At 48.1% G+C, this 25,231-nt stretch overlaps 4 protein-coding genes across 4 annotated transcripts in view; 1 reads left to right on the plus strand and 3 right to left on the minus strand.

The window, feature by feature from the left end:
* Nucleotides 1-47: 47 nt before the first annotated feature.
* On the plus strand, nucleotides 48-3,480 carry MRPS7 (mitochondrial ribosomal protein S7). Its single transcript, XM_005526758.3, has 5 exons — nucleotides 48-129; nucleotides 665-856; nucleotides 1,162-1,225; nucleotides 2,076-2,243; nucleotides 2,770-3,480. The coding sequence occupies exons 1-5, from the start codon at nucleotides 74-76 to the stop codon at nucleotides 2,989-2,991; spliced, it is 702 nt and encodes a 233-aa protein (XP_005526815.2). The 5' UTR covers nucleotides 48-73; the 3' UTR covers nucleotides 2,992-3,480.
* Nucleotides 3,481-3,654: 174 nt separating this feature from the next.
* On the minus strand, nucleotides 3,655-8,323 carry MIF4GD (MIF4G domain containing). The gene is made up of 6 exons (XM_005526757.2): nucleotides 8,202-8,323; nucleotides 6,186-6,322; nucleotides 5,917-6,026; nucleotides 5,465-5,620; nucleotides 4,722-4,814; nucleotides 3,655-4,596 (listed from the first exon to the last, which is right to left on the minus strand). The coding sequence occupies exons 2-6, from the start codon at nucleotides 6,265-6,267 to the stop codon at nucleotides 4,369-4,371; spliced, it is 669 nt and encodes a 222-aa protein (XP_005526814.1). The 5' UTR covers nucleotides 6,268-6,322; nucleotides 8,202-8,323; the 3' UTR covers nucleotides 3,655-4,368.
* Nucleotides 8,324-9,211: 888 nt separating this feature from the next.
* Nucleotides 9,212-18,169, minus strand: SLC25A19 (solute carrier family 25 member 19). Its single transcript, XM_005526759.3, has 7 exons — nucleotides 18,065-18,169; nucleotides 17,827-17,972; nucleotides 17,186-17,341; nucleotides 16,321-16,491; nucleotides 15,344-15,527; nucleotides 14,075-14,205; nucleotides 9,212-12,879 (listed from the first exon to the last, which is right to left on the minus strand). Exons 2-7 carry the CDS (start codon nucleotides 17,950-17,952, stop codon nucleotides 12,679-12,681), a joined length of 969 nt encoding a protein of 322 aa, XP_005526816.1. The 5' UTR covers nucleotides 17,953-17,972; nucleotides 18,065-18,169; the 3' UTR covers nucleotides 9,212-12,678.
* Nucleotides 18,170-19,419: 1,250 nt separating this feature from the next.
* GRB2 (growth factor receptor bound protein 2) overlaps nucleotides 19,420-25,231 on the minus strand; it is a 48,795-nt gene continuing 42,983 nt past the window's right edge. The window contains exons 5-6 of the mRNA XM_005526760.3: nucleotides 23,151-23,319; nucleotides 19,420-21,765 (exon numbers count right to left, since the gene is read on the minus strand). Coding sequence (XP_005526817.1) covers nucleotides 21,580-21,765; nucleotides 23,151-23,319 — 355 coding nt within the window. The 3' untranslated portion in view covers nucleotides 19,420-21,579. The remainder of the gene's footprint in view (nucleotides 21,766-23,150; nucleotides 23,320-25,231) is intronic.

A 25,231-nucleotide genomic window follows, 5' to 3' on the forward strand; every position in this document is an offset into this window, starting at 1 on the left:
GGGGGCGCGTCCTGCTCTGGGCCCCGCCCCCAGCCGGGTGGCCCCGCCCCGCGCGGCGGCGCGCGCAGGGAAGATGGCGGCGCCCAGCGCGGCGGGGCTGGGGGAAAGGTTGCGGGCCTGGCTGCCCCGGTGAGCGGGGAGAGGGGTCGGGGGACTCCCGGGGGCTGCTCCCCACCGCGGAAACACGGGAAGCACGGAGGGAGGCCCGGGGACGGCTCGCCGGGAGCACACGAGGGGTGCGGGGAGGGTGTGTGCCACACCGGGAGCACACGGACAGGCCGCCCGCCTGTTTTTGCCAGGCTCATATAGGCATAGAACTATCAAAGCTGGAAGAGACCTCTAGAGTCATCCAGGCCTACCGTGCATGCTGCACTGCTACTCTAATCCCTAAACCAGGGCACCCAGCGCCAGGTCCGGACTCCTCTTAAACAGCTCCGGGGATGGTGACTCCCCTGCTTCCCTGCGCAGCCGCTTCCAATGCGTGGCCACAGGAACAGTGAAAAAAGGGATAGAATCCTGCATTGAGCTGCTCGCCCCACTGCCACGTTATGCCTCTCGCATCTAGCATATCCTTCTGAGGCGTGCTCACATCTGTCCACATCTGTCTGCATCCCTATCGCGACACAGCACTAGGTTACAGCCCCGCTTCTCTTGTTCCCTGCAGGATAATCCCGGTGAGATGGAGCCGCTACAACCCCAGCTATCTGGAACCAGAAGTGAAAAAGGAATTGTATCAGAAACCTTCAGAGGAGCTGACTGAGGAGGAAAGGGAACAAATGGAGCTTAAGGTTGTTCGACCCATCAAAGCTGCTCCTCCTGCTCTCTCCAGTTCCGTGTTCAGTGACCCCATGATCAGGTCAGAGAAAGCAACAGCTGCTCCTCTCTCCAAAAATGCCTGAGAACTGTGCTGCCCTCTTCTACCTTCACCTTCTGGCTGCACATTGCCTTTTGTTACAGCACAGTCCCCATATTCTGGGTTAATCTTTTCCCATCAATGAGTCCATTGTCCTGCAGTGATTTCTGATAATTACAGCAGATCTGGCAGCACCCAGAATACCCAACTTAAACCATGGGAACAACACAAAGGGATGGTGGTGGGGGGCTTAGTTCTGTGTGTGATAAAATCAGAATTCATATCAGATTATATCTTTGTGTTTACAGTAAATTCACCAATATGATGATGAAAAGTGGAAATAAAATCCTGGCCAGAAGCCTCATGTCTCAAGTAAGAACTCATGTTTCTTCTCACTATTATGTTAAAACTAGCTAAAATGGAAGGTTGGGATGTCAAACACACTGAAATTGGGAATTTCCAGAACTCAGTTAGTCCATCTCTGTGGTCCTGGTGTGTTTTGCTATGCTACATGTTGTTCGCAGCATGACTCTGATAAACCATGATTTGTTTGATAAAATGTACATTACCCCAGCCTCCTTAGCTCAAAGACCAGCAGCTTTTCTTTCCATCATTCAGTATTCCTGTGTCCTTTTGGATAAATGCAGAAAATTATAAAGCATAATTTTCTCTAAAGATCACCTTTGCAGCTCTGTTATTCCTTACCCTCTGTATAACTTGCCCTTGAAGTCCTGCATATGTGTCACCTACATGACACAGCTTTGAGCCTGCTGTAACCCACAGCAACTGGTATTAACTGGTGGTCCCATCTGATCTGTTCCATCCTTGAAATCTCTTGAAATGGGAACACATTTTGCCCAAATGTTCCCAATTAACTGCTGATTCCTTGTTACAGAAAAGCACACGGGCTCTGGAGTCCAGGCTTTGCAGGGGAGGATGTTCAATACACAGACCCCTATTCCTGGTTCCACTTTCTCCCTTCCTTTCCCTGGCTTCTGGCACAGGTTTGTGCTGCTCATCCCTCCCACTCAAAGTGCAATGACTGATAAAAGAAACTGAAGAGCTGGAAGAGGGTGAAGTAAAACTTGAGTTAAAGAATTCCCAATGGGTCTTTTGCCTCTGGGGCTGGAGGAGCAGCTGCTCGGATGAAAATGGGATATAACCTCATGGAGTGGGAGAGTCCATTTGCTCTGTATGTCTTCTTTCTTGCCTTTCTTCCAAGACTCTGGAGACCATTAAAAGGAAGCAGCTGGAGAAGTACCACAAAGCTCCAGAAAATGAGAAGGAGACAATTGAATGCAACCCCTACGTCATTTTCCACCAGGCTCTCAAGAACTGCCAGCCCATCATCGGGCTCAGCAACATCACCAAAGGAGGCAAAACCTACCAGGTGAAAGGGGGCCTGGGAGCACATCTGGTTGGGAGAGAATTAGCTAGGGACGCTACCCAAACCCTTGGGGCAGGTCAATGTGGCAAAATGGGTCACATAGATCCAGTGGGATATTTAAAACACAGGCAGAATCTGTCTCTGAGTACAGGCTCTGCAGCTCTTGGGACCTGAAGGAGGTGAGATGTGGAGGCATTTGGAGTGAGATGATCTTTAAGTTCTTTTCAACCCAAACCATGCTGTGGTTCTGTGACTTCCCTGTATTCAGTGCAGAGATGGGATGACCATCTCCCTTCTCTGCTAACCCAAACCATCCTGGACCCACCCCCTGAACAGGCCAGAATTTCCTTTTTGGTAGCAGTGGCTACTTCCTATGGGCAGAGCAGGAGAACTGGCAGGGCTCAGCTGTTGGCAGTGGGTCTGGCTGCAGAGAGCAGCACAGTGAACATCTGCAGGTGCCCACTGGTGCTGTGATGCTGCTGGGGAGGAGCAGGTTGCTGATAACTGCCATGGCTTAACCCTTTCCCAGGTGCCTGTCCCGCTGACAGACAATCGGAAGCGCTTCCTGGCCATGAAGTGGTTGATCACGGAGTGCAGGGAGAACAAGCACCGCCGCACGATGATGCCAGAAAAGCTCTCCCAGGAGCTGCTCCTAGCCTTCAACAATGAGGGGCCTGTCATCAAGAAGAAGCATGTCCTGCACAAGATGGCAGAAGCCAACCGGGCGTATGCCCACTTCCGCTGGTGGTAGGGACTCTGCATGGGACACGCTGTCGTGGCCTGGAGAGCAGAGCCCCAGGGCTGGCAGCCTGGGAGAGGGAAAGGTGGAATATCCCTTGCAGGCAGCTTCTGATCTAACCCAGGGAAAGCTCACACAATCCCCACGAGGTTCTTTTCCTTTGTGCTTGTTTGGATGGGGGAAGGGGGAATCGGAGTTACCAGCCCCAGCAGGGCTGCTCCAGTTATTTCATAACCACTTCCTTGTGAAGACAAGCCTTAGATGTTTTTCTTACAGCAATGCTAAACAACACCATCTTTCACTAATCTTTTTCCTGGGGATCTGAAAGTCTCCCTGCTCCTCAAATCAGCAATGTTTGTGGCTGCAGAGTTGGATCCTCTTCCACAGGGATTGGTACAACAGGCAATAAAAGGCGATTTTTGGTTTTGGTCATCAGTAACATGGTCTGCACAGATTTGATGGAAATGTTGACAAAATAAAACTAGTTTTATGGAAAAGGTTTCCTGACTCCAGACCTTTGTCTCTGTTGCTCCAGCTACCCTGGTTGTGTAAAGCTCTGATATCCTAGACTGGAGCAGACAGCGAGTTATCACAACCTTAGGGCTTCAGTTAGGAGCAACCCTTCAGTATTGCTCAGAGCTCAGCAGCTGCACAGGGAGAAAGCAGGGCACACTGTAGTGGAAAACTTTTATTAGAAAAAATCCTTCAATAGACTATTTTGTTTCTTCCTCACCCATTCTTATAAGAAATATACTGTAGCTGAAACTTGCACAATTCTGAAAAAAAATGACAGTTACTGTATAAAACCTATAAAACCCATTCCTACATGTACTCAGGGACCTGTCCTGTTGCAGGCTGCCCCGTGGCAGCTATTCCTGGCTGTTGGAGAGGCTGTGTGCATGCAGGTGCAGCCAGCATGCTGGAAGGAGTCTGGGAAAAAAAAGCACTTGGTTGAGTTTGTGAGGCCATGATGTGTTCTGTGACCTGCCCCAGAGAACCAGGTACAACCTGAGCTGGGAGATTTCCCTGCTGCCTCCCACAGCTCTGCTGGCTTTGGAGTGAAGCAAAATGTTCTCAGCCTAAACTGTGCTTTCCTTAACACTCATAAAAAATGCTGGTGTGAGCTAGAAGCCTCTCGAGCCCTTTGCTAGCAGTAGCCCAATATTAAGACAAAATCAGTGGGAAAACTTTCTGGGTGAAGTGTGTCCTTCCCTCTGTTCTGAACCTCCAAAGTCAGACTAGGACCAGCTGCATCTGACAGTAGGTGCAGAGAGGCTCTAGCCAGTATAAATCCTATTTACAGGAAGTGCTAGAAAATTAATGTGAAAAATTCCAACTTGGTACGAAGCTTGCTGGTGAAGGTGCTGGGGACTCCTCTGCTGCAGGAGGTTAATCTGTCACTTCACTGTAATAATATTTCTGGGCAGCATCCGTCATCTTCCAGTCAGCAGCCCGGAACTCAATGATCTCCAGCAGCAGGAGCTGGGACAGGGAGCTGAGCCCCTCCTGCAGAAGGAAGCCATCTCGGAGGAGGGAGAAGAGTTCATCCATCCGCTGGGAATTCATCTTCTCCAGCTGCTCACCAATGCGGTGGAGCTGCAGGACCAAGCAGTCCACCTTCAGAAGGAAGAGCAGATGGCTGAGCACAAAGAAATGGAGGTTCCTCTGCACCCCCTGGACTGTGCTTTTTACAGGTCCTTGGCAGGACAGCAGGCACATCAGCAGCTCTTCCCTGCACTCACCTCCTCCTCCTTCTGCAGGCTGTCGGGCTGTGCCAGCCTGAACAGGCAGTCATACACAGGGTTCACCAGAGCCATCATGGGCATATTGTTCACCTGCAAGGAGAGTGGAGCACTGTCAGCCTGGGGCCAGAAGAGAGTCTGCAGCTATTTTACATAGTTATTCCCTTGCTGCTCTCCAAGGAAGAAGGGAGCAGTATTTACTTGTGCTGTATTAGTGGGATTTACATCAGAGTTCAGACATTTGAGTCTCCAGGAACCAGAGGAGCTGAACAAATGATGTAAAAAAAAAAAATCTATTTTTAAATTTAAGCAGGTAGCCATGGGAAATACACTTGTTTCAACAGTATTTTTCCTGCCTGAAGCTCTACTTGCACCATTTTTACATCTACTCCAAACAGGAATTCAAAGTTTACACACTGCACAAAGGCCTGAAGCCAAATTCTATTAGCAAACCTCACAGCAGCTAACCAGTCCAGTCTGGGACATCTTGGAGCAGGCAAATCAAGGGATTTCAGACACCAGGTACAAAATGAGGAAGCTGAGACTTTGTGACTGTTCCTGAAGACTTCCTCTGCCTCACCAGCCCTGTCAGCATCCTTGTGCTAAGAACCAGCTCTGGCCCCCATGGCCCTGGGGCTCTGTACAACACCCACCCAACACGCCTGCTCGGGTATCCTGGGATGGCCAGGCCCTTCTGGCACTCCAAGCAGCAGCAGTTGGCTGCTCCTGCTCCAGCTCCTCACCCTCAGGTAGTCAAAGATGTTGCAGATGAAGGTGACGTAACAGATCCAGGCCTGGAGTGAGCGGGTGCGCAGCTCCTCCCTGTCCTTGTACTCCTGCTGCAGCCGGTTCAGCAGGCTCCTCCGGAAGATGCTCTGGCCAACTTGTTTGCTCTCTGCCTATAAGCCAACAAAAACAGGATGGAGGGATGAAATGGGGGTGCCAGAGAAGCTGGGGGATGCAGTACCACACAGATGGAATCCTGTGATTCCCAGAGAGGCAGAAAAACTGCAACTCGCTGCCTGTGCTGGCCCACTGCTCTTCTGGATGCTGCCACTGCATGGGGCAAGTGGCAGGAGAGGAGAGAGGGGCAAGGACTCAGAGAATGTGACTGGGGCAAAGCCCCTCCTGGCCCAGCCCAGGGACAACCCACACAAGAGCCCAGGTGTTTCACTGTCCAGACATGAGCTCTCACCTGGATGATGGTGTAGCAGATGCGCCCAGCCTCCTTGCTGAACACAGAGTCTTTGAGGGACTGGTCCACTATAATATTGGCCACTTTCTCCAGGTCCACATTACTGGGGTCTGCAGAGAAGAGGAATACTGTCAGGACCCAGCCCTCTTTGGCCCCTGATTGCTTTGAAGCACCTGGAAAACAACCAAGGTCTTTGCAGGGCCCTGTACAGTTCCATTAAATGGTGCAGAAACCCTGTGTGGCAGAGGAGCTCATAAAAACCTACTGACCTTTGAGGGCTGTTTTCAGCAGCTTCTGAGTCTCGGAGTCGAAGGACTGTATTTTGTACTCTTCTTTCCCCGTTTCCCCCATGACTATTTTCCTCCAAGGGCAAGAGTCAGGGCAATGGATGAGCTAGTGACAGTCCCTGGGGAAGGAGCACAGAGCTTAGTTGGACAGAGGCAAACCTTCGTCCATTTGCCATTCTGCACATTCCAGGTAGTGTTGAAGCATAAGCTGTTTCCTGACAGCTCCCCACCCCAAGGAAGCTCCTCTTTTTACTAGGGCACCAACTCCACCCCTGGATTCCCACATCTTTTAAATCCTTGTCTCCTACCAGCTGATAATACAACTTCAGAGCCTTTATATCTTTCTGATATATTACAGGCAAAGCAGATCCAAAATACACACAAAATATATGTGGCTATATCACAGGAAGGCACACACTGCTCCCTTGGGCCTTTTAAATACCAATTCAGTAGCTTTCATACAAAAATCTGGTAAGAATCAACGCAAATACAAAAGCATCCAACACACGCTCACCGGAGCACCTCTCCTGCACCAGAGCCAGCCTCCCTCAGCTCCCAGCACAACACAGCAAACTCAGCAGCCAAATCCCCAACAGCAACAGCTCCCATCTCTCACATCTCTCTGCAGTCAAGCATTGCTCTGCAGCACCAGCAGTGCTCCTAACTAGTCTCTAGTTTGGTTTTCTTCTGCTTCATAATCCAGTGAAGACAGCAGCAGTGTATGCATGGCACAGAGAGGAAGGGCTTGCTTTGACTCACACAGGATCTGCTGGATGGAAATGCAGGGCTGGCTAGACCAGCAGCGCGAACAGGAGAAGGCAATCGGCCAAATGAGTTTTGCCAGCTCGTCAAAATTCCTCGGCCATTACTCACCCCTCTCTGCAAACAGGATGAAAGCCCAGGAGCCTTTAGGGGCACGGGACAGGTACCGTGGGCAGTTCCCTCACATACAGAAGAACAGTAACTCAGAGCAGAGAGCAGCCCCATGGGGGTGACCACCTGCCGACGCTGCTCTCACAGCCGAAGCTCTCACCCTGGCACTGGCACAGAGGTTTCTTTCCCAGGTGGATTCCCAGGCAGCTGGCTGCCCTCCGTGCCGTGCCTGGTTGGCAAACACCTTCCTAGCCGACTTCTCCTCTCTCTCCAGCTGCACTCATGCCATGCTGCCAGTGGAGCAGACCGAGATCCGCAGCAGCCCCGTGTCCCACCGGCAGCATCTCCACTCAGCAGGAACTTGGCGAGAGCACGGTGCCTCACGGAGCGCAGCGTGAAGCGCCCGAGCCCGTCCGGCAGCGCCCGCCGCCACCGCCCGGCTCCTCTCCCGGAGCTGCCGTTCCACGGCTCCCTGGGACGGCCACGGCCGCTTTGAACTGCGGTGCCGAATAGCTCTGCCCAGAGCAAACCACAGCGTGCCAACACCGAGCCAGCCAGGTCGCGCCTGCAATAGAGACCCTCCTGCCAGCACCACCTTATCCGGAAGGGCTGGTGGCAGTGGGTGACACGGGACACTTGTGGGTACCGACTGCTACTCTGCCACTGGCCCCTGCTGGACGAGCGGTCCCGAGGGCTGGCACGGTTGGGGTCAGCACCCTCAATCCGCCGGTGATTCACCAGCTCAGGTGCCGGGGCACCTGTGACCTACAGGGTCACGCCTGGCAGTATGGGCTGGACAAGTCCTGGCCGCTACAAGAAGAGGGAGAAGAGCAGAGTCTCCTCTGCCACCCCACAGTGTCTACCCCAGGGGCTCTGTGAGCCCCCGGACCCCATATCCCATCCCCGCCGAGCCGCAAGTGGAACCCCAGCACCGAGACGCCTCTTGCCCGGGGCAGCTGGACCACCGGAGCCCCCAGGAACCCTCGCCGCTGCCTCCCGTCGCTCGAGCCCCCCGGCTGGCAAAACCCCAAAGGCCACGGGACGGAGGAAGAGGCGGATCCCGGGGAAAGCAGCCCCCGCGCTGCCTCGGGCAGGGCAGAGGGAGCCGGGCGCAGCCCCACCGACCTGCCCGCCGCCCCCGCTGTGTCCTCCGGCCGCCGGGACATCGCCGGCACCTCCCGAGCCCCGCGCCCTCCCGGCACGGCCCAGGTTTCCTCTTAGGTCATTTCCTCGCCCGAGCCGGGGGCGGGCCGGGCCGGGCCGGGCCGGGCGGGGGAGCGGCGGGAGCTGCGGCAGCGCCACCGCCTGCGAGCTCCGGGGCACGGCGGGCTGAGCGCCCGAGGGCCGGCTGCCCCTCGGCAAACTCCCGGGCTCCCCCGACACCCTCCCGGACACGACCTCTGCTTTTCCGACTCCACCCACCGATGGGTCGCGGGCAGCGCTCGCCCCTCTGCCCCGATCCCCCGCGGGGCTGTCCCGGCGCTCTACGCCTGAATTCCGCCCTTCCCTCCGGGCCAGGACAGGCTGCAGCCGACTGATATATAAAAAAATATAGTATAAACAAAGGAAAGGGGAGATGCACTAAACCAACGTACTGCAACAACAGCTGAGCATGGTATAACACACTTCACGTTTTTCTCTCAAATCTCATCAATTTCGTAAGGGAAGACCCCGCAGGGGATGAAGCCTTCATCAAAGAGTAGCCAGGCTGCTGAAACCAGGGAAGGGCTGAGGGAGCACAGAACAAATAGTTTGGGAACAGTTTCTGTAGCACTGCATGGCCTGGATGGATACAAAGAAAGCCTGAACTCATCCACCGGGGTGTGAGGCTCAGGACTGGCTACCACAGTTCCAAAACCCCCTCTAGGACACACCAGTGGGACTGGGCTGAAAAAAAATCCCCCTTGTCTGACCTCTTTTGGTGTAGTCCTCAACAGTGATAACACAGAAGGTACAGTTCTGCCTCCAGCTGAGGAGCACCCACAAGCCTGCAATGGGAAGAGAAGTCCAAATGGCTCCTGTTGCCCCAAGCTCTGGGCCCTGATTATCCTCCCTTTCAGGCAGCAGGAGGGCCACGATGTTCCTTGCAGGGTCCAGCACGAAGAGGAAAAGAATAAACCAGCTGCACTGAGACATTGCATAACAAAATATTTAATTTACCTTGTCTTAAAGGTAGGCACACTTTGTGTGTTGCGCTTGGATGCTTTCAGGAAACAGCAGCTGCAAAAAAAAGATCCACTCAGACAACACAGCAAAATGCCACACTTACAGTTTCTACATCACAAGAGAAACTTAAATCCAAATTAAATATGATCTATTCCAGTCCCAACTGCAAAACATTCGTTTCTTGTCAAAAATGATGCTGTGCAGCTCTGGATGAGCATCCTGAGAGTGGGGCTGTCCTAGGAACCCAGTGAGCCAGCCAGCACTGCAGGAAGCAGCATGTTCCTCGCAGATCTTGTGTGTCTGAGTCCGGCTCACTGGAGCTGCGAACAACCATGGCACAGCTCCTTGCCAATGCTCTGCTTGCTATAGAGCTTTTGGATGTTCTCATTGTAAAAGGCACTAGAAGAAAACAAACGCAACTGCTGAGCAGCTTGTGAGGTGAACTGCAGGCAAATCCCTGGTGATAGGATTAGCTTGGAAAGAAATCCCAGTGGCCAAAAATCGGCCAAGTCTCACAGTGAGGCATTCACCATATTGAGTCCCTTCACACTGAACAGGAGTGCGCAAGCTTCCAAGAGCAAATCTGTCCCAGCACCAAGAGAACAAGGTGACTACAGATCTCTCCCATCTCCTGCTCCTCTAATTCTAAGAGATTTAGCTCCTAACAGCATGTGTTTTGTCAGAGCAGCATGAGAAATAAGACCTGTTCTCCTAGTGCTTCATTCAGCCTCAATCCCACAGAGAAATCAACATTCCTCTTACAGTGCTTTCCCCAGCAAAGTGCACATGAGAAATCTATGAGGGACAGATGCTGCTGATCAGAGATGAAGAAGTGATTGTTGGATGCAGCTCCTAATATTGTTGAGGTTCTCACATCTTTTCTCCCTCTCAGAGGAAGCCCAGATGCCTTTATGCACCTCACATTTGTGATTCACAGCCCAAAACCTCTGACCAGGGAGTGCTTCTACCACAGCCTGGCCAGACAGGCACAACTTAAAATCTGGTTTTGCCATCTGTTGGGTGGAGGCAAGCTCAGTTAATGCAGAGTAGAGGAAAAAATGACCCCAGAGAGGAAAAGCTGCTCCATACTCTCTAGAGCTGCCCTCTCTGTGGAGCAGCCAAAGCTGCCCATGTCAGCATCACCCCAAGCTCCACAGCAGCCTCAAGGAACATCATCTTAACAGAGCACAGATCTGCCTGTTCTTTCCTGCTGCTGAGTTCCCAACCAGTTTCCCCCTATTTTGTGTGGTTTAACAGCAGCTCTCTGACAAAAAATGGAAGACGAGTCTTGCAATGTTTAGACAGGATGGATGAATCCCCATTTTCTAAGGAAGCCTAGGTCAGCACTGAACATTTTCTGCTCTGGCCTGTCCCTGCTAACCATGACGGCATTCCTCTCATCAGCAACAAGACAGTAACAAAGTCAACCTGTTTGTGTCTGTTTTGAAAAGAGACATTTCTCTCCCTCAGAAGGATGTCATGAGGCTGAGTTCATTACTCTTTATCATGTCTTTCCAAGAACAACAGATGAACAATAAACAAAGGCTAAACATTGCTAAGAAGATTTTGAGGAATCTCAGAAGAGCTTAACACAGAAAAATGCCAATAGGATCGAGCCACTTGGAGAAACTCCACATTTTCTGCTCTAAACAAAACAGTCATTTTTAGAGTATATGCAGCTCTCTCCCTCTTTAAGACTCACATATTGGCCTCCTGCCTGACACTGACACTACGCAATGAACTTAATTTTATGCAGCTCAGTCACCTGCAGTTAACTTTGTACTCCAAGATCTCAAACCTGTAACAGACACAAAGTTATTCAGCCTGGGATTGCAAGGAATTTTTCCAGATACCTCAGCCACTAGTCAAACAGCTGTTTTTTAAAAACAGCCTCTGACAATAGCTCAGGATAAGTGAGCAATGCTGATATGCTCAAAATTGCCAGGAGAAGTTTCGTCAATGGAATGGAATTGCTCATGCTGGAATTTGGCCAGACCATTTGGGATTAACACCCTGAATACTGCAAAAGAGCTGGCAAAAGCTCTGTATTAAGAACCATCAAACCATCCTCCAAATAACTGCAGTGCTTGCCTTATCCACCCCTTGCAGATGAGGAACGCTTTTGTACGGCAGGGCTGGGAACACTGCCTCCCACACAGTCCAGCCACACCCTGCTAGGCTTGAAAAAAAACCAGCATTAAATAAGAGTAAGAAAGTAATTTTCCTCTTTTCCACTGTTGTGTAAATCAGAGTTGTTGGTAGGTTTTGTCAGTTTTTGTAAGCACTCATAAAACCTTTCGAACTCCAGAAAAATGCTTTTCTATCTAATTTAATCACTCATGTGAAACACCACGCTCAGCCAACCAATTCCCATTTGATGTTCGTTCCTTTCACTTCAGCAAATATTGTCAAAACATTTTCATCTGCTAGCACCAGTGCAGGACTGAGGTTCTGAAATATATTTTGAGGCCACTACAGATATACTAGTTAGACACATTCAAAGGTGCAACTAAATAAATAATGATAAAAAAATCACTAGTTTACACAGGACTTTCCCTTCATTATTCCAACTTAGAATAATTATTTAACTCCATACAGCATTTGTTTATTCACTGCTTTGAAGCAAAGAACCCTGAAGTAAAAATTGGATTTGTGCATTGAATCCCCTCAGACTGGCCCTCTTAATATGCAGGTTTGCTTGTAAAAAAGTGTCAGTGAGGCACTGCAAATCTCTAAGAGATGTATGGCCAGACACCCAGGAAGAGAAATGGGAATTCAGCGTACAATCAAGGTCACTGGAGTTAAAGGAAGTCTAGTCCAGCATGATCAGAGAAGATACTGTGTTGAAGACGACAAAAAATGCTCAGCCAGCAAGCTGTGACCAAGCAGCAGCAGCTGGCAGCAAAGGAAAGGAAAACTGAGGGTTTGTACCCTAATGTGGCTTTACCTGACTTCACACCAGAGCGACCTGTGCAACACCATGACAAGGATCTGGTGCAAACAGCAGGCACAGAGCAAGGGAATAAAACTGTGCAGATGCAGTACTAGGAAGTGGTGTTTAGTTGGTTAAGCAGCACTAGGCTGGGCCAGAATCCCTCCTCTGGGATCCAGGGCAAGCTTCAGGGATTCACCTGCTTTATCGGGTGCCATTCCAGAGCACAGGCATTGCTAGGGAGTGGTCTGTTGGTTCCCCCTCTCCCCACTAAATGTGCACCGATATGACAGAAGACAGAAGAAAAGTGCTCTGTTGAACGGCTCCCTGCCAAGCAGTTCAGTGTCTTCAGCAGAACTGCAGTTGCCTTCTCCATCTGCTTGGTCCCAGGAGGTGATTCCCCACAGGCTAGGGGAGCTCTGGGAGCTCTGACGTTTCCAACATGCTCGTGACAGAGCAGTCTCCCCTCCTGAGGATAACAGCAGGCAGCCACACATGTCCCTTTCATCCTTCCTGCCTCTTTGTGCTCTCGGGGCTCTTCATGGTGCACAGGAGGCCGCAGAACAGTTCGTACCAAAAGAAGATGAGGCCGGTGGAGCAGGCAGCCTTCAGCAAGCTGGGAGAGAGGCCCTTGAAGAACCCACCTGGGCCCTCCTCTCGCATGATCTGCCTCATGCAGTCCAGGAAACCCCCATACGTCCGTACCTGGGAGAGAAATGGCAACAAGGTCAAACAGGAAAACTTCAGGACAACTGGAAAAAACCACAAAGATCCCCATACTATATCATAGAAACATTATCTTGACATACAGCTTGGATAATATTAAAACTAACTGAAAGTTTCAGAGACTTTAGAGAGAGCAGGATAGAGGAAATGCAGACATTTAGCATCAGCAATGATTTATGCACATCATTCACTGAATGGCTGTAAAACCTCTGTATGCAACAAGAGCATGACTTTAAATTTATGGCACAGGTTTGTGAAGTCATTATTTTATATTGTGCAGCTGCTGTTTTCTATCTCCTTCACTGTCTAAGAAGGAAAAAAATTTTGAGTTTTCTCACAGAAAGAAAATACAGCTACAGCACTTAGAAGTTTCCAAATTAGCTGTCTGCATGTTGTCATGTTACACTGTGCAGTTTTAACATCTTGTGACACATCAATGCTAAGAACAAATTCTGTATCTCACTGCAAGAGGAAAATCATCCAATGCAGTGGGCTGAGACATCAAAATTCTATTCCAGAGTTTCTTCTGATTCCTTCTCAGGACTGATTTCCTTCTCAGATCCAAGTAATTTTAAGGAAAAGAGAAAATTTCCACATTTCATAGAAAAAAAGAGAAAGTTTCTTGAAAGATCTGTATTTGTCTTCAAGCACATTTCAAGGTGGTAACAAGGGTGTTAAAGAACACCAGAGTATTTAATTTGTTTTGAATTCCAGGCTATTCTCATACATAAAACACATGTTGAACACTTGGTGCCTATTTCTCATGTCAAAATATTAATTGCAGAAGAGAAGCCTGACAGCCAAGTGACTCCAGCACAGAGTCAGTGTCATCCTCTGCTAGTAATTTGGTTCTGAATCAGAAAACACAAGCTGCAGCTAGAAAATTAAAACCCCTCTGCTTGCCTGACTTGTCCCTAGCTCCAAGACACAGTTGATGGAGAAGGATAACAAGCCAGAGCACAGGTATGTTGGAAAGGTCCCTGCTGGGACCTATCGTAAAATAAACCCAGTATGTTCATGTATAAATTCACATTATTAAATTACACCAGTGCTCACTGGGAACTCCCAACCCAGATATGAACTCAACAGGTACCACTGGTGGATTGTCACTGCATTCCAGTGCACTGGACTAGCTCCATGCTCAGGAAAATCCAGCATTTCCAGCATTTCTCACCTGCCCAAAGGCTGCCCGAGCATGCTCAAAGCCACGCACTTGCAGTCGCTTTTTGACCACATCCAAAGGGTACGTGAGGCTTTTGCTGATGACTCCAGCACAGCTGCCACAGACAAGGTTTTTAACATTGGCTGAGAAGCAGAAAGGAAAAAGAATAGCAGGGAGGAAAAAAAAAGAGGATCATCAGGGAATTCTGATTAAAGACCATAAGAAGTAAGTTAAAAATCACTTTTCACAAGAAGTAAGGTCGAAAAAGTCCTTTGAAGTTACATCACCTCTTCTGCAATAGTTTCAGCCAAAGAATCTCAAGCTGTATTTTTTCAGGCTTGCAATGTCTGTTGGAATCAGAGGGCGAGCCCCTCTTGGGCCATTACACTGACTTAAGGTTTTGCTCTGCTCAAAAAACCCCAATCCCCAGTCACCAGACAACTTGCTGCCAGTGGATGGAAGTTTTCATGCCCCCTCCAAGTAAAAGCCTGGTCACTGGAAATCTTGTACCCCGATGCATTCTGGACTGGAATGTCACAAGCTGACACTGCCTGATTATTTCAGAGGCTTGTGGGAAATTAGTTCTGTATTAGACTTTTTCCTGACAAACATGAGCTCCCAGCACAAAACCACCATTAGCCTCTGCCACCTAAAATTAAATATGCAGGCATGATATTGAAAAGTCTAGTCCCTCTGCTGAAGAAATTCCATTGAGTAACAAAGTCACGCTGCTGCTGCTGCTGCTGCATTCCTCTCGCTTAAGGAGGCACGGATATCTAGAACTGCCAAGGTGGCAGGTTGCATCAGGATGACGTTCTCTTGCAATGGAGCTAGAGATCAACACAAAAACATCAAGAGCCTTAAATTAGAGTAAATGAACCCTCTTCCCTAACAGCTGTGCTGGAATCTGCAGGCATTTCCTTTTTCTTAGGAAATCCAAGTAGTCCCCACAGCACTAATGAAACAGAAAGAGTATGGCAGCACTATCTTCCCACAGTATCAGTAACTGTTAAAGAAAGAGCACCCTGGTCTGTGACACTTCACTTTCCTGTCCACCCACTTCCATCACGCTTATTCCACAATGGAAGCTGTTTGTGAACTCCACTGTACTTAATCTGGCATTTCTGTGCAGGGGTAAAAATGAGAGGTGAGAAATCAAAATACTTTTCAGATGTTGCATCAAAAAATGTGAAAGGACTAACAGAGCTTACATCAGCTACCCAAACCAACATTCATCCACTTTCTCTCCTGACTGCAGCCATCACTGTCCCAAGTTCCTACCTCCATTCTTTGCTTCTGCTGGAATCACCCATTTGGAAAACTGCTGCAGGATGTTGTAGAAGAAGAACTGGAAACCAGCATATGGGAAGATAGCAACAAGTGTGGGGGTCAAACCTCTGTAGAAAGTCCGAGGCCCTTCCGTCTGGTACATGGTCACCACTGCATGGCGAAGGTTGGAGTAGATCTGGACAAGAAGGAAGAGGCTGAGTGACTTTTCAGTGAACTTAAAAACAGCAAACCAAAGGTCAGGTAATTTTCCAGTAATGGGTACAGGAATTTCCCACTGCCCAAAATACAATTGACTGTCTTCAGCACAAAGTAATAAGCAAGGTGATTTTCCACACCCTCACAATGTTCTCTGTTAAGCCCTTGTAACTTAAAGGAAACAAAGCATGGAGCTGAGTCCTGAGACCACCTGCATCACAAACATGATTATTTTTCTTTTAAGAGTTCTTAACTCCTGCAACACAATTCATACAATACATACTGTAATTCTACTGCAGGCTAAATACAGAAATGGCTCTGATACAAATCTATCTCATTATTACAGACCTAGTTAGCACAGAGACCAATTCTTGTGTAAATAAGAACATGAAGCACAGGTGAAAAGTGACTGGTTTCAAGTATCATTCCCATCATTATCTAAACATGAGTTTTTGCATGTGAAAAGTTTCAAAAATGCAATGTTCAACGGCCTGGGGAGAGGGTTCTATAAAAAGCCAACAGACAAAGCAAAAATTGAGTTATCCTGTTGAAGACAGTTTCTCCTTTCTGCATCACCTGTCAGGATCAGAAGCAGCAAAACACAATTAGGAAAGCTGTGTCAAGAGCACAGAGGATAACTTGGCAACAGTGCAAACACTGGCCGTAACAGCACCTGCTCCTTCATTTTAACCCACAATACTGTGCTTTCAAACCTCTTCAGACCTGTGCAATATTGGTACTGCTATGGATGACAATATAGAATCTAAGCTCACCTTTGGCTCACCCTGGGCAGCAAAGCGGGTGCGCAGCGTGTCCACAGGCTGCACTGCGACCGTGGCTGTGCAGGCAGCCAGGCCCCCGCACACCAGGTGCACGAAGGAGTCACGGGTGTTGAAGGAGGTGACGTTGTGCACCAGTTCTGTCAGGCTCTCAAATGCCATGAACTTGCAGAAACAAAAGCGCACGGGTCAGGAAGCCGCTCCTTATGACTCACACAGGGCTCCCACTCCTCTCTCATTTCACCAACAGCTCCATCCCTCCCAGCTTGTTACCATCTTCTATGTCCTTCAAAAGCCCTCCCCAACTTGCAACGTATAAAAACCACTAAGCTGCCGGGGGAATGCCTGAGATACTCTGGTGTCTGATACTTCTGCTAATTCTTGCACTTAGAAAAAGTGAAAAACTCATTTTAATATTCTGTGGATCCAGAAGAACGTTTGCTATGTCACAGATATGCTGTCCTTTACCCTTTCAGCCACTGCTCCTAAAGCTGTTAATATTTACAAATTAAGCCTAACAATGCTGTATAAAACACCCTCATCAGCTTCACTGATTTTTTCCTAACCAGTCCCTAGGGTGACAGCATGACTAGAGGCAAAAATCTGCCCAAGCTTGGAGCATGAACAGCTAAGCCAAGTGTTGGGAGTAGAGACAGCTTATCTATGACACCAGCTAGAGCTTAGTTTGCTCTTGCTGTGCTCCAGGCTATTCAGCAAGCTCAGGAATATTAACTTAGGAATTATATACCAGCTGTATACAGCTATACAACCTTCCCACTCCTGAACACAGACGGTCTGAGGGAGCAGAGCCGTGTCCTGTGTAGTCACAGTGTGCCCAGGTGATGCCTGGTCCCCTCACCTGAACAGCTCCGAAACCAACTGAAAGGAACTGAGCAGGAACATGGCCCTTCCAGAAGGCTGTCAAGCCCTCCTCCTGGAAGATGCGCTGCACAGCTTGCACAATGCCGTGGTACTTGGCCGCGGGGTTTCTGGAGGAGAGCTGCTCGATCTGGAGCTGAAGGAAATGGGAGAAAATATTTTCAATTTCACACTTCAGCACTGGTTCAAGTGTCTGGTTCAGGAATTCACAACCCTGTCAGCCAGCCAATGCTAAGGGATGACACTGCCTTCCCACATTCAGACCTGACTGGGATGTTATTTATGAAGGGCTCTAAAATAATAAAAACGTGCATGAACACAAAGATAAGCAGGAGGGATGATGGTGAAATTCAGTCAGAGAGTGGAAGTCATTCACAAGAAGAACAAACTCTGTGAAACACAAGATTCCATTCCCACACAAGTTAGGTTGTATAAATAGAAGTGGTGGACACAAGATAGCCCTACTTCCTTGCATAGGCTGTACACAGCGAAGGTGAGGGCTAACGAGTGGACTGAGTGCTCTCTGCCTACACAGGTGAACCGCTCACCCAGGACCGGATCAGCTCTGCTCCTTGACAGGCTCGCTCATCCCCGCCCCCGGGCACGCCGCGAGCGAGGTACCTGAAAGCGGATCTTGAGGACATCCAAGGGGCTGACAAGGACCCGAGTGACCAAGCCAGACGCTGATCCCGCTACAGCCGCTTCCGCCGTGGACACGCACTTGGCTTCGGGGTCGTAACCCACCATGCCTGCCGGCTGTCCCCAGCCTGGCCAGGAGCACACAGGGGAAGTGAGCCCCACCCACACTCAGCCCCCAGCCCACAGTCCCTCACGGCAAGGCCCACAGCCCCCTCCTCACCCCACGGGACACACAGATGCCTTTCTGCACTACTCCCTCTGGCCCGCAGCTCCCGGCCCCGCCCGTGGCGGCCACCGGCGGGGGCTCCGAGCCGAGCCCGGTGGGAGCGGGGCGGTCCGGCCTTGGGCCGACTCCCGCCGCGCCGCCTCACCCGCTGCCGCCGGCTCCGCACTGCGCCTGCGCGCCGCGGGGGCCGCCGGGAGATGTAGTCCCGGGAACGGCCACCACGGCCGCAACACGCGCGGGATGGGGCGTTCACAGAACCACGGGATCAGCGGGGCTGGACAACACCCGAGACCACGGGGTCCAACCCGTGAAACAACATCTCCTTGTCAGCCAGACCATGGCACTGACTGCCACATCCAGTCTTTCCTCAGACACCCCCAGGGACAGTGACAACTCCCTGGGCAGCCCATTCCAATGTCTAATTACTCTTTCAATAAAGAAATTTTTCCTAATGTCCAACCTAAAGCTCCCCTGGTGCAGCTTATGCACTGTCACTTGTTACCTGAGAGAAGAGCCCGACTTCCACCTAACTGCACCCTCTTATCAGGGAGCTGTGGAGAGCAAAAAGGTTATCCCTGGACTTTCCCTTCTCCGAGTTAAACAACCCCAGCTCTCAGCCACTCCTCATCACACTTGTGATCCAGCTCTGGTCCCAAGAGCCAGGGCTGTGAGAGGGGAAGGTCAGCATGTAATGCACTGCTCCCATGGCCACCTCTATCTCACACAACCACAGACCAACAAACCTCCTCTTGTCTCAGTAAAGCATAGGGGAAGCAAGACTTTCTAAGCAACCTAAGGTACAGTAAAACACCACTTCGTGCAACATGTTCTGCTACAGCATTACAAAAAAAGCCAAATGCTTCAAGCCACACTGTGAATTTTCCATACTGACTTCTGGCACAAAGAAAGAAAAACAAAGAACTAATCACAGGAATTTCCAGGCATTTCCACCTCGACATCATCAGTATTTAAAGGATAATAACTAAGAGCAATTGTTTAAAGAACACTCAAAACTCCCATGTAGGCATTTTCCTATTGTATATTAAAATTGACTACCACATTCCCGCTCACAGGTACTTTCTGACCATTAGCAAAGGCTGGGGAGAAGCTGCAGAGCTGTCCACACACCCCCTTAGCTCCACAGAGCCATCCTTCTTTAGGTAACCGAAGGGAAAACAATCTGCAGGGCCCTGATGGAACAGAGCCAAAGCCACAGCAGCCTGAGCCTGGCTGCTGTGCTTAACACCAGCCTAACACCCACCTCCCCCTTTTAGCAAAAGCCTCCAGAAGTGTTTGAACTACAAGCTTAGTCATAGTTTGGTCAGTTAACTGAAATAACAGACAGATGCTCAAGTGAAGAATTCAATGTATATTTATTATTCACAGTTAATTACTATCTACCAAATGCTGCTGCAGAGTTAAAGGATTAAGTACATAGGCCTTTTTTTTTAATTAAACACGGAAAATTTTTTTAATATATATACACACACAAGACATATGTCTGCAAGGCTGCATGATATACACCAATTCCAAAATAAGGAAACAATCAAATGGTCCAGGTGTAGAATGCCATAGATTCCTTTTCCAATCACTTTACAAAGTGGGAAGAAAGTGAGTGACAGCTAGCAAGGAGAGGGGGAAAATTAATACTCTACAGGGTAGCTCTCTCTTTCATTTGCTGGAAAATCAAAATGTAAGGCAGAGTCCATCTCAGGAGTAAAACTTTTGTAACACTTACTACAAAAAAAGGCACCCTCCAACAAAAGATTGCCCATGCTGAGGCAGGGCTGGAGATCTCTCCTGCAGGTTGGGATGTGTTGGTGGGGTGAAGGGATCCAGCCAAACGGCCACCAAAGGAAAAAACACAACTGAAGATTGGCACAGAGAGCGCTGTGGGCTGATTGCTTTCCTTCTGTCCAATTTAATGTCACACTGCTCTGGTGAGGAGCAAAGGGCCACCAGAAACCCCCCGGGGGTGCAGGGTGGGGAGAACAGTCACACACAGCCTGCTGTGAACGGGAGCGGGTGGGGAGCTACTTCAACAGGAACACTGACCTGAGGAGGGAGGAGAGACTGGAGAACAGGGAAGCCAACTCCACTTCTCAAGAGCAACACGACTGCAAATACTGCCTTATCCAGGCCGAGGAGACAGGCTGATCACATGCATCACGTAGAAACATTCACTAAGAGCGTAAAGTTTTTTTCAAGCACTATTTCTTGAGGTTTCTCTGCATTATGAAGTTTTCCACCAAAGGAATGTACATTTTGTAGGACATCTGAGGGCTATTGTTTTTCAAATTCCCCCCTTAACCCTCCCTCCCCAAAATACGCTTCCTGGTTTTCCCTCATCATAACTTTCCCCTTTCTCTTACTTCTTTTGAGGCTCCTGGTTGCAGCTCTCCAACTCTGAGCAGCCTAAGTTGCCACCTGAATGCCTTGATTTTATTTTCCTTGGAATAAGGGAAGTTGAACGGTAAGACAAATCTGAAGATTAAAGCTCCATCTCTGTAGATTTTTCTCAAGTGTCCATTGATAAAATGACCCTCCTTTGCCCCCTTCCCCCAAAGTATTTATTTACACATAGGCAGAAAAAAACCCCTCTGAAAAGCTCTGGACTGTCCTTTTAACTTAAAAAATAATAAAAAAAGAAAATAAGGGGAAGGCACTATGGAAAAAATTACAGAATGTGCTCAACCGTACACCTTTAAGAAAAAACAAATAAGCTGTCAGCACAGCATTAATAGACTTCAGTTGTACGTTGGAGTTTCTCAAAGCAGCTCTGTGACTCCAAAGTAAAAAATAGAACAAAAAGCCACACAACTCTTCTCCCTTCCTCTGTTTGGAAGCTGCTGAGCTTCAGAAGAAAGTGCCAAAGGAGAAGAGACAATAAAAATTAGATTAACACCTCATCTTTCCCAGGCAAGAAATGCTGAATGTTGAAGGCAAAAGCAGAAACTGATGATTTGTTTTTTTTAAAGGCAGGACTGTGGATTTGGTTCTTCTCTCATGTCCCTTCAAGTCAAATGAAGACCATTTGCAGAGAGAGAAAATACCAGCAGAGATTCTCCCTTTTCCTTTAACTGCATGGCTAGGACTTTATATGGCATTAAAACTTCATGCACTGATGGACAGAGGAGGAGGGGAAAACAAGAAGAGTTGTGGTGGTGAGACCTTAAGTGACCTTAAAACACTCATTCGCAACAAGAGTGAATAAAAGGGGATAACCCAAGAGCAGCTGAGGAAATTTGTTATTTTCTTTTTTTTTTTCTCTCTCTCTCCTTTTTTTATTTTCCTTTTTTTTTTTTTCCTTTAAGTTAAGTTTTGGTGTGTAAGTTGAACTCTTCCCCCCCGCCCCTGAAGTTCCATACTGAGGGAAGGAGGATCACCTCACGTTGAAAGGTGACTCCGGTTTTACCGCCGTGTGATTTTTAGGTCACTGGCTGCAGTTAGGCTCTGTATGTGTATTTACTGTTTCTCTGGTTTCCTTAAATAATCTCTAATATTTATCTCTAGATGTTCCGATTCACTGGGGTCACGTAGTTGCGTGGGAACATGCCCGTCTGTCCGCGGCACGCTCCCTTCCACCAGTTGGGGTCAGAATTGTCAAGGACTTGGATAAAGTCTCCGCGATGGAAGCCCAGCTCTCCTTCCTCTTGGGGATCAAAATCAAACAGGGCCTGAACATATGTTGGTTGCTGAAAGGGGAAGGAGAAACATAGAGACAATGAGAATCACCCACAGCACTCCAGACACCTGCTCCCGTGGGCAGGAGCTGTCTTACACCACAGATTAACAATAAACATTTGGGCTGTTCCCTTTCCCTGCAAGCCAGCTCCCAGCAGCTCCAACAAGGTGCTAAAACAGCAAAGGACAGGCTATAGAACACCTCAGAGAAATGCCAAGTTTCTTTGAAAGAGCTGAAATAGAGCAGATGATTCTGATGCTTTTCTAGTATTTTTCATGCTTTGTGGCCTACTGTAAATCTGTAATTGTAATACAATAATATTGCTGTTTACTTGTCCTGTTTTTATACTTGACAGCAGAAATATTATTGATCTACACAAAGTTACCATTAAAAACTGGATGCTGACATTTTACATACTTTCCTTAACTCTTCTGTCACAGAACATTTTGTCTGGTAGCAAGTCTTCCTTTCTGATAGAAAAGCTAACAGTTTATTTAAAATACATTTGCAGTCTTAAAATCATGAGGGCAGGACTTCTCTTCATGCTTGTCCTTTTCAGCCAGCTGTTTTCTCACCTTCTGTTTATCCCTGACCTGGCAGTGCAGAGCCAAGCGTTAAATTCAGACAATCTGTGACAAAGTTGCCTGTGGCACCTGGACAGCTGCACAAACTCCACACCCTTGTCTTCAGGCTAGAACCACAGTAGTGTACAAGAAAGCAAAAGGATTTACCCAGAACTGATAAAACATGCAGTCATGAAATACGACACTCTGATTGACCTGGGAAACGGAACAAAATAAGGAGTTGGATATACACAAGATGCTCTGCTGGCACTTCACGACAGTTTTTGGATTCTCTTCACACTGGCTAGATCCAAACCAGAGATGCTCCATATGCTGTAAACACCTCTTCAGGAAAGCCCAGAATCACAGTCTCACTGTGGGCTGCACTTCTGGCTACGACCAGGTATAAATCAGAACAGAATCACAGAATTGTTTAGGTTGAAGACGACCTTCTAAAGATCACCAAGTCCAACCATTAATCCAGCACTTCCCTATTCTTTCTTACTGTGCCCTATAACAGGAACAAATCCATTTTTAATTCACAGGAATCAGATGATCTTCCTGCAACAGAATCCATAAACATTACAACAAGTCAAACATTCAAGCAGCAACAATAATTTTGCCTCAACTCCAGGGAGGCGAGGAATGCAGGTAGGCTTTGCACAAGAATGCAGCTTATTTACCAGTAAAATTCTGACTGCAGGATCTAAGGATACACTTCCACAGGTAAAAAAAAATCAGTAAGCTTTTTTCTTACTCTAAAATGCAATCCCACTTCAGACTGTGGTTGTAATAACATGACCAGGGCATTCTACAGGGACTCTTCTCTTACCTGTGGCACCTGCTCAATGTCCCGGAGAAATATTTGCTGGTTCCTTGAGACAGATGTAGATCTGTGATAATCTACCAGCTCGTTCAAAGAATTGAACTTCACCACCCAAAGGAAATACTTGCCAGCCCCATCTCTAAGCACCTTGAAGTGCTGCACATCATTTCCAAACCTGTTTGGAAAGAATGAAGAACATAAACATTATTAAAGCATTATTAACCACAGAGAACTCCTTTTGGTATCATCAGCACAAAGTTTGGAACAAAAAGGCCTTCAGTGTACAGTGAAAACTGTCAATGACATTGATAACATAGATGCAGTCCCACAGCTGGCATCACAGGTAGTTCTTGATATATGTTACATATGCTGTGTCGCTGAAGGTGGTGCAGAATCCCAAGGACAAATTCTGGGGACATTGCACCGTCATAGTAAATAGCTGCACCCTGGTGCTTTCCACTTTACATCCCCAAACACAGGACTGCCAGTCAAACAGCACAAACACTTTGGTTTAGCTCTTCGCACACAGCAGTTTCACAGCTGACTTGAGCCACTCTCAGTCTGTGCTACTCTTGCCATGGTCCTCTGGCTCTCACAGCCCCAGTCCCTCCCTCCCACAGCACCACTGGGTATGTGCAACAATGCAATGCATAAGCATCCGTCCCATTACAGGCAAATTTCTGGGAAAACACTGCCACAGGGAGGGTAGGATTGGCTCTTTTGGCAACCAGCATGGACTTGTGCAAAGGACTCTCTTATGAAACAAAGACTTCTGTGGTCTTAAAAAAAAGCCCAAAACAAAATGTAACAGAAAAAAAATCCCCTCAAACCCCAGAATGTTCAATGACGATGCTGCATACATACGGCAGCCACTTCAATTCCATGTTAACAGTTTTTTCTGACAAATGATGGCATTCAATTGAAGCTACATTTGCAATGGTTTTACTCTGCATAAAGAGGAACTCTGGAGAGGTCCACTGGGATTTTCCAGATTAACAGCACATTGCTATTTTTACTTCAGCCTGAAACACTGAGAATGGAAAACAGCTGATCCCCCTTGGCATGCATGGCTCCTATACATCATTGAGGAAAGCAGACACTGCCTTGAAAAAACTCTGGGGTGTTGCCTCTGCTCTGCTTTCCTCAACCTCTGAGCTTCTCACCATTTCAAATCCTACAGATTACTGTTTAGGAAAAGGACTTTCCTAAACTATACACACAGGAAAAACCACCCAAGACATTACCACCAGATGGCAACACCAGGCTGAACAGGCAGGCTCAGCTATGCCATTGTAACTTCCTGTTTCTTAAAGGAATGCACTTTCTGCAATTGAAGCTTCCATTCATATCTAATATTCCAACCCAGATGATTCTATCCAAGACAGAAATATAAACATCTCTAAAATCAGTGGCTTTAATCAGTTTGCTGGCATGACTCAGCACTGCTGTACAGAAGGACAAAAATTTGGTTACAAACCAAAGATGACCAGAAAAAAAGAAACAAGTCATGTTGAGACAGATCACTGACAGCCACAGAAAACAGAGCCAGCTGGAATTGTGCATGAATAATAAAAAATGTTGTAAGGATTCTAAAGAAAATCTTGTTTATTTATGGTAGAAAAGGGGAAGATTAGAGAAAGTAATTAAGAAACAAAAAAGCCAAAATCAGGCTTCAGGAGGACAGATTCACTCCCACCCCCATCCTACATTAAATTACTTCACATACCTTTTCAAGTTTCTAGAATCTGTATTTGAGTGACTTTAGATCAGAGAATCACAGAATTGCTTGTGTTGGGAATCACCTAAGATTCACCTCATTCCAATTCTCTTCCTATGGATAGGGATACCTTCCAATAGACCAGGTTGCTCCAAGCCCTGTCCAATCTGGCATTTAATATTTCCAGGGATAGGGCAGGCACAGCTGCTTTGGGCAACCTGTGCCAGGGCCTCCCCACCATCAGAGAGAAGAACTTCCTAACCCATGTGGAATATACTTGAAAGAGTTCAAAAGGACCTCCATGTTTCACAGCATCATGTCCCAGTGCTAGTCAGTGGGAATATCACCGAAGCATGTGCTAAGCAGAGAA

Source organism: Pseudopodoces humilis, chromosome 21, assembly GCF_049639895.1.
Source record: "Pseudopodoces humilis isolate 2021_Gansu_Grassland_sample_001 chromosome 21, ASM4963989v1, whole genome shotgun sequence".
NCBI lineage: Eukaryota > Metazoa > Chordata > Aves > Passeriformes > Paridae > Pseudopodoces > Pseudopodoces humilis.